This window comes from Puntigrus tetrazona, chromosome 17 (genome assembly GCF_018831695.1).
Source record: "Puntigrus tetrazona isolate hp1 chromosome 17, ASM1883169v1, whole genome shotgun sequence".
NCBI classification, from domain to species: domain Eukaryota; kingdom Metazoa; phylum Chordata; class Actinopteri; order Cypriniformes; family Cyprinidae; genus Puntigrus; species Puntigrus tetrazona.
The window spans coordinates 18,938,713-18,948,130 of NC_056715.1; the positions used below are offsets into that span (position 1 = coordinate 18,938,713).

The following is a 9,418-nucleotide window of genomic DNA, read 5'->3' on the forward strand; positions in this document are numbered from 1 at the left end:
TCTTTGATGACTTGTTTGTTGACTAAAATCTTTTCAGTGCCATTTTAAACAGACATTTATTCAGTTATTAATAGATGTCACATTACTTTAGCTATTTGTGTGAAATTTTTTTGAACAACGTAGCGTTTTTAGAATGGAAAGATTTTTGGTTGAAGTCTCAAAATGATCCAGTTGCTACAGGGAAATTATAAACTTCCTGAATTTAATAATATATATATATTTACACACACACACACACACACACATATATATATATAACTTTGCTATTTTCTTGCCAAATGTTACATTCATGAATGTAAATTCTCAAAGAATTCCTTCCTTTTTTGTTTTAAATAATATTTTGTGTATATTGCAAAAGAAAAAACTAATATTTTATTGCATGTAATATTGAATAGTCATAAAAAAATAAAAATAAGTGCAAAATTCAGTTCATGGTGAGGATAGATTTTGTCCTACTATGAAACATAATGTAATGAATTAGGATTATGATATAGCCAGAGAGTCAGTGAACCAGTACATGGTTCATGAGTGATATAGTATATGAACTTTTCTTGCAAGATTGATTGAATGATTGATTTAGCATTGCTCCTATCATAGACTCCACAGTGACATAAATTCTCTTCCTTTAAAAAAAGAGAAGAAAATAAGAATGAAATGTAGAAGAAGAAGTTATATATATGCTTTTTATTTCACCAAATACAGAATAGGACAGGCTTTAAAACTTTAAAAGGGGCACAGGTCTTCAGGGAGCGTCGGCCTCAGAGACAGTGGATGTCTGAGAAGCAGGAGCTGGATCAGATCCATCGGCAGTTGAGAAGCAGTGGCCATCTGATATTTCCAGTCCGAATCAGAGACACCGGAAGCTTCAGAGGTCAAGTCAGACTCTGAGATAGTGTTTGTGTCGGCCTCAAAGCCCCCGGCATCCTCATATTCAAGGGCAGTCTCCGAGGTAGGGTCAGTCTCAGAGGCAGTTGTAGGCTCAGATGAAGTTAAGAGGCAGTGTTGTCTTTGAGGCAGCGTCAGTCTGAGACGTCCTGTCATTGTGAAACGTACTTTCAGTCTGAGACGTAGTGGCGGTCTATCAGGCAGACTCAATCTGAGACGCAGACTTAATCTGAGAGGAAGTGTTAGTTTGACAGATGTCCCCTTCAGTGGAAGTGTCTTTCTCAGACGCAGGGCCAGTCTCACGGGGAGGGTCAGTCTCAGAGGTAGTTTCGGGCTCAGAGGCAGTTTGAGGCTGAAAGACAGTGAAAGTCTCAGAGACAGATTCAGTCTCAAGGGCAGTGTTATCTCTGAGGCAGTTTCAGTCTCAAGGACAAAGTCAGGGATGATGGCCTTCTCACTGTCCATCTCAGAGACAATAACAGTTTCAGGTGAACTGTCTATCTCAGGGACAGTGTTAGTGTCAAGTGCTCCGTCCATCTCAGGGATGATGGCGGTCTCGGTCACAATAACCGTCTCAGGGACGAGGACAGACTCAGCGACACTGTCTACTTCAGGGACAGTGTCAGCCTCAGGTACACGGTCCATTTTAGGGACGTTGATGGTCTCAGGACCACCGTTTGTCTCTGGGACAGTGTCAGCCTCAGGAGCACTCTCCATCTCAGGGGCGATGACAGTCTCAGGTAGCACTATCATGGACTCATGATGCACTGTCGTTTGTCTGAGGGATGATGCACGGTCATCTCAGGGGCGATGACGTGCATCCTCAGTCTCAGGTGCATGGACTGAATGACGGTCTCAGGTGCATCCTCACTCTTGGACAATGACGGTCTCAGGAGCACTGTTCACCTCAGAGTCACCTGCAGAGGTAGTACTAGATTCAGATCCTGTGTCAAAAGTAGAAGAGGGCAGAAATAGCTTTGGATCTACTTTATTGTTATCAGAATAATGGTTACTGTGATTAAGAATTGTAGAAATATATACTTAAATATAGAACAATATTCTATAATAAAACATGGAATAGTTAAAGAACGCATTGATCACTAAATCCATTAAATGCTAATAATTCAGTATCAATACAAATTTTAATGGTATAAAAAGCCAGCAAAAATGTTGCTTATACAATTTTATCAATGAAATGTCACATTTTTAATTTCCCATTTCAGACTGGGCACCAAACACCTGGAATAACGTGTATGTACAGAAGATACAATAATGCTCTTACCTTCTGTGAAATGCCACTCCAGTTGTTCCTCGGTTTTCTTTCTGGTGATCTGTTCGGTGTCCTCCTGATTCACTGTATTCGGTGATTTACCTTTCACCCAGGTGGAGTACCACCATAACATCACCAGACTGGCAGTGAACAGCATGGTTTTGTTTTGGGGAACCAGCTGAATCTTCTGGAGCCGGGATAATCGCGCAGTCTTGCAGACAGACTTGCAATCTTAATATATCGGACTCTTAGATCAACTGAGTTAAGAGTGCAGCGGAGCAGAGGAAATATTTTGGTACTTGCAGTAGAGCAGAATGCAAACGAGCAGAGTTGCAAAAGCGATCAAAAAGAATGAGTTTAGAAAGATTCTGTTCATTCTAATTTCAAACGTCATTGACAGCACGCGCAGGATTTATGCGAAGCATTCTAGTCACGTGACTAAATTCCCAAGAAGAGATGTATTTTTTTTTTTTAATGTATTTATTATTTGTTTCTTCTTATTATTATTATTAATATACTACAGGCTACTAGTAAAATAACTAAAACATCAAAAGACACGGAATATGCTAAATAATAACCGGAAAAGAACACTATTTTCAAATTTATTTTCTTTTAATTATTTATTTTTTAGTACTATTTATTTATATATCTCCAAGGAAAGTTTTTAGTTTTTATTCGGATGGAAAGCGTGCTCTCACTCACGTGCACGCGGAGCATGGACGCGCACAACCGAAGCCCCGTGACTTTATGAAGAAAACCGAATCTCAGCTGAAAAACTACATGACATTTCCCGGTGTGAAAAAATAAATATAAAAGTAAAAGCACAACACAAATGTTTGGTTGCTCTCTTGAAGCAAAACACACACAGGGTTCACGAGTGATCTACAGTATAGTCTAACGCTATCTCAAACTTTGATACAATGTCTTTTCTTTGTTTGAATTTAACTTAATTTGCATTTAAAACAAAAATACAGTGAAAGCTAAAACACGGTAAACTAACCCAATAAATAACCACATATTCTCTCACACACACGCTGAAGACACACACTTGTTCTGTCGAGACAAACATGCTGCTCGTTAATGCTGAGTAAAGCTTTTGTTACTCCCCTCGAGTTGAATCAAAGGCTCAGGTCGTTCTTGGTTTCAACAGACATTTATTTGGACACGAGTCTGTAGTATGTCTTGTACATTATAGTCTTGTATCCCTTTTATGTCCCGACAATGCCGTCAGAACTACGAAAGGCAAAACATAAAACTTATATTAACCCTCTAAAAGTGGTGCTTGTGGAACCCGTTTACCGGAATTATATAAATAAAAGGAGGAAAAATATCTACAAGGTCTGAGCTCACCAAATATATGTTTATATTATTTATATTTATATTTATATTAACCACTAGTATTTGGAGTCTCGGGTTCGGGGTCTTACACTAAACACAGAATTATATAAAAAAAATAATTGTGCTTAAGAAATGTGTCTGCACTCGCGATTCAAATGTCAATTCAGTCACCAACTGCTTGAATAAAAACATACACAGAAATACGTTTCAACAGGTGTTATTTGTATTCAGTGTGCCCTCTTTTTGTTTCTCTTTTTGTTATAACACTATGCAGTGTAATTGTCACTTGTTTGACAAAAATATATCAAATATATCACAATTGAATTGAATAAAATAAAATAAAATAAAATGAAATAGACAGTCCAAACTAACTCCAACTAACTTCGTAACTCCTGAATCAGGTCGAAATGTGTTTGCTTCAGTTCAAATCAGTGTAAGTGTATGAACGAATGCCTACAGAATCCTCGCCGAAACCAACGATGAAGAACCGTTCACTCCTCACGAACGAGTCCTTGAATCGTGCGATTCACTCGAGTGAACTCCAATTCGTCTCTTCTGGCACGAATCCAAAAGATCGCAACGTGATGAAATCGTCCACTCCCACCAAGCACACACAGCACACTCCAAATCGCTAATGCAATAAAAGAGTTCAGGCATACAATTAAAGAAGAATATGCAAGGATGGCTATGAATAAGCCAGAGCAGAAGTACAGCTCGTATCTCCCGCCACGAGCTGGCGCATGAGTGACGTCAGCAACCATCGACGCACCTCTCTAATTAGTAATTCAAATTGACAACAAATCAAATAAAATATATTTATATATTTACTTTGCTTGCCTGAATATTACTATACATTAGAAAGAAAAAAATACATATTCAATAATATATATAAAGAAATATTACTGACACCTTTACTAATTGCATAACTCCATTATTTGAGTGGGTTACACTTGCACATAATAATAAACTAAAAAATGCATACAAAAGGAATGAATGAAGTGCACATTCAATAAGTAAGAAAATACACTTAACTGGATAATTATACACTAACACGTGATCAAGTATACGGCAAAGCAGTTAACAAGATAAACACACACCTCATTGGCCTCTCTCACTCAAGAGGAATAAACTTGGATAGTTACAGTTTCTTAAACAAGCAAACAAAAAAAACATGTTGCAACATGTTGCTAGCGCCGCACTCGTGTGGATGTGCTTGTAGTGCACCGGAAACAACATCCTGATTGCAACAATATAATAATTCCCAGGCTAAACCAACAAAAATATTTTCCCCCTTTTTAGGGTTTTAATTAAATAATAAAAATGAATTGACATATACTAAACAGCATGTACTTATTACTACTTATGAACTTATTTTAACTATTTATTAGCTTTTCAATTATAAAGTTATCATTATGAATTTAAATATGAGAGTTGCCTCTGACGGCAGCTACACTCCCACCAAATCACTTGTGATTTCCAAAATAAACTTATGATGTGTACTAATCTTGTGGATTGGTTTTATTAGATGAACTGGTTTACTCAGCTTCTTCCCATGGTCATCCAATATTGAGTCACTGATTAGTAGCTCCACCTTTCCTACACATCCATCTTGACTTGGGTACACGGCAGTAACTTTAGCTAACTTCCAATCATTTCTGGCTGTTGTATCGTCTTGTATGATCACTATGTCATTGACTTTGACTTTGACCGTTTGTCTTGGGCCACCTTTGTCTTTGTTGTAAGCTCAACAGATATTCTTTCTTCCATCTTTGCCAAAATTCGTTAGCTAGGTACTACACTCTACGCCATCTTTTACAAAGGTAAAGGTCTTCCTTTACAAAATTTCCTGGTGGAAGCAGTATTACTGACGATTTCATTAGCAACAAAAAGTTGGGTAAAAGTGGCTGAGATCCAGTAGGATCATTGAGTAAGTGTGTTGTTATAGGTCGCCTGTTTACGATTGCCATCACTTCATAGGTTCTCAAGGATGAACTGTCACGTGTCCTAGACGACTGATCCAGGATGGACGTCAACAGACTTCTGATTGTTCGAATTTGTCTTTCCCAGGCTCCTCCCATATGACTGGCAGAAGGTGGGTTTATTACATACTCGCAGCCTAGCTGTTTCAGGCATTCTTGGTCAATTTCTTTTACTGCTTCTAAAAACTAACGTCTCGCTCCAACAAAATTGGTGCCTTGATATGATTGCAGTTGACGAACATTTCCGCGTAGAGCAATAAATGCACAAAGTGAATTAAGGAATGCGTCAGTTGATAAATCAAGTAACTCTATATGCATTGCTCGAGAGCACAAACATGTGAACAGCAGTCCTTAGCGTTTTAGTTCCTTTCTTCCCTCCTTAATATAGAATGGGCCGAAACAATCAATCCCACAACATGTAAAGGGGGAAGTTGTCTCCATTCTTTTGCCAGGCAGGTTTGCCATCTTTTGTTCTTCTGTTTGACGACTGAATTTCCTGCATTTGACACAGTTGTAGATAAACGATGACACTGCTTGACTACAGCCGAGAATCCATATGCCATTAGATCTCAGTTCATTTATGGTCATGCCACGCCCTTGATGTCTCACTTGCTGATGATAGTGGTCAATCAGTAACTTGGTAATGTGGCTGGTCTTTGGTAAGATAACTGGAAGCTTGATGTGTGGATGTAAAGTGTCATGCTCTAATCGACCTTCCACTCTGAAGATCCCCTTGTGGTCCAGGAAGGGATTTAGTCGATACAATCTGCTTGTTTTGTCTTTGGTAATTAACTCTTTTCGGGACTGAAGTTCTTTAATATCCTTGGAGAAGACTAACCTTTGTACAATGGCAATAACAGTGTGTTCAGCTTCTTCCCTTTCTTCAAGATTTGTAGCTTCATTGGTTCTGTTTATTGAGCCTTTAAACTCCCTTACAAATCTGGTAAGACTTGCAATAGCTTTAACTAGCTTTGTCCAGCTTGAGAATTTCAGGAAACGTTCTGCCAGAGAATTCATTGATGTTAAGGTGTGGTGCGCAAGAACTTTACGTATTTCTGGGTCCTCTGTGTTAAGTTCTCCTACCTTAATCTCTCCAGTGGGAAGTTCATCCTGCCAAAGAAAACTTGGACCACTAAACCATTTGGAAGCAATGAGCTCTTTAGATTTGAGCTAGAGGGCAGTAAATGTGTAAAAGAGCTCACGTCCAGCATGCGGCACTGACATGAGTTAGTCACAGGAAATAAACATTCGCAACGTGATGCGTCAAAGTAAAAATAAAATGGCAATTTTGCTTCACCATCCACCACTACTAAACAAGTTTTCGGTCAACACACCGTTCCCGAAATGGCATTTTCAAAAAAAAGAAAAGAGGACGTGGAGTGCCAAGTTTTCCAGGAAAAATGGACTGAGAATTATTTATTCACAGAAGTGAATGCAAAACCAGTGTGCTTGGTATGTTATCAGCAAGTTGCGGTGTTCAAAGAGTTTAATATTCGGCGCCACTATGAGACTCAGCATAAAGACAAGTATGACCACTTGAAAGGACAAATAAGGAAAGACGAGATAAACAAATTGGTCACTGGTCTGAAGAAACAGCAGTCTGCTTTTACGCGCAGCCATGATATTCCTGATGGAGCTGTAAGAGCGAGCTACATTATTGCTAATTTGTAAAAACATGCATGCTGAAGGCTGCAGAAGTCGTGTGCCCTGAAAAGCGACCTGCCTTTGCCAATATTAGTCTAACGAGGAACACTATCGCAGATCGGGTGACAGAACTCTCAAGTGATTTGAGCAGCCAAACGAAAGAGAAAATCAAGTCATTTATCGCATTTTCAATTGCAATAGATGAGAGCACTGATGTCACAGATGTGGCTCAACTGGCAATGGAGCGCTGGATAAGGTGGGAGCGGACTGGTCCCGTGCCATGAGCCTGGCTACCGACGATGCGCTATCAGTGGTCGGGAGAAAGGCAGGCGTTGCCACAAAATTCAGTGAAAGTACAGACTGCAAATGGAGGACAAGTGTTTTGGCCATTTCACTGCATTTTGCATCAGGAGGTATTATGTTGCAAAACACTCCAAATGGACCATGTTATGAGTGTGGTTGTGAAAACTCAATTTCATCAGAGCGCGCGGTCTAAATCACCGTCAGTTTGACACATTTCTCAGTGATAATGACATTCATGTTGGCCTACCATACCACTCTGACGTGCAGTGGTTAAGCAGAGGTGCAGCACTCAAGCGCTTCTTTGAGCTACGAGGGGAGATGGACAGTTCATGGAGAAGAAGGGACGCCCAATATAGGAACTTAAATGCAAGGAAGGGGTGCAGGATCTTGTGTTTATGGTTGATATTACACAACACTTGAATACACTTAACCCTACATTGCAGGGCCTTAACAGAGTTGTCACTCAATATTACGACAGCATAAGTGCGTTCAAGATGAAACTGTCACTGTGGAGAACGCAGCTATCCAATGGTGAGACCGTGCATTTCTCTTGTCTCACAGCTGTGCGTTTGAAGGCACAGGACCGTCCCGATAATGATTTGGATAAATATAAAGACAACATAACAGATTTGCTGCGAGAGTTTGAGCAGAGGTTTCAGGTATTCAGTGAACTAAAGAACAAATTTGTCTTTTTTCGCTCGCCATTTACAGTGAAGCCTTCTGATATGCCAGCTGACATTCAACTCGAGCTTATTGACTTGCAGTGCGATTCCGCTAGGAAGGATAAATTTGGGTCCGTGGGATTGGATACGTTTTATCAATATCTCATGCCAGGTTACCCCTAATTAACAGCCATGGCTGCAGAGGTTCTATTCATGTTTGGGACTACTTATCTTTGTGAACAGGTGTTCTCCGTAATGAACAATAATAAAACAAAGCAGCACTCAAGGTTAACAAATTTGAATGACATTGTTAAATGTGCTGCAACTCAGAATTAGACAACTAATATCGATGCACTTGTGAAGGCAAAAAGATGCCAAGTTTCAGGAGCCAGCAACAGCAAGTAGACTGCAGGAGTGCAGTGTGTGAGAGAGAAAAAGTGTGATGACACGAAATTTGTTTGCACTCATGAATAGAGATCATTAAAAATAAGATTAATCTGGTTTCATATTAGAGACAATTAATATTGTGCACGCTCTCATCAGGACTTACTTGTAAATGTATCTCAACAGCGTCAGTGTCACAGTCTTCTACTCTAGTGTACTTTAGACTTAGTTACTTATGATTTTAACTCAACAAAGTGATATTACGTCCTTATGTATGCTTGTGAACTTAAATTTAAATTCTTTAAAGATTAACTTAAACGTGTGTCCAACCAAAATAGAAATAAGCTTAGTGAGTCACCTTATATTACAAACAAACAATATCTTTTTAACAATAATTTTTGACCACAGTACTTTTACCCTTTAAGCACTTAACAGAGTCCCTTTTCAGTTAGCAAGGTTAATCTACGTCTTCATATTTAACTTGTTTTAAATGCGTTACTTCTTAGCATAACCATGTTGTTGGTTGGATTCCCGTTCACCGCTGATTTGGGCTTTACGAGCATGGAGTCCGACTTTTCTTTAATGTTTGAGAGCGACTTCACCACTTAAAGAGCTGCTTGTTACTGCTCCGCTGCGACCGCCACGAAACACACTGAGTTCTGACTGTTACTCCCCTCGAGTTGAATCAAAGGATCAGGTCGTTCTTGGTTTCAACAGACAATTTATTTGGACACGAGTCTGTAGTATGTCTTGTACATTATAGTCTTGCATCCCTTTTTATGTCCCGACAATGCCGTCAGAACTACGAAAGGCAAAACATAAAACTTATATTAACCCTCTAAAAGTGGTGCTTGCACATAATAATAAACGAAAAAATACATACGAAAGGAATAAATGAAGTGCACATTCAATAAGTAAGAAAATACACTTAATTGGCTAATTATACATTAACA

At 39.1% G+C, this 9,418-nt stretch overlaps 1 protein-coding gene across 1 annotated transcript; it reads left to right on the top strand.

Annotated features, from left to right (window-relative positions):
• Positions 1-6,816: 6,816 nt before the first annotated feature.
• LOC122362023 (general transcription factor II-I repeat domain-containing protein 2-like) lies at positions 6,817-8,014 on the top strand. The gene is given in 3 exon segments (XM_043263268.1): positions 6,817-7,132; positions 7,135-7,372; positions 7,981-8,014. Coding segments are annotated over 3 exon segments (588 nt in total).
• The last annotated feature ends 1,404 nt before the right edge of the window (positions 8,015-9,418 follow it).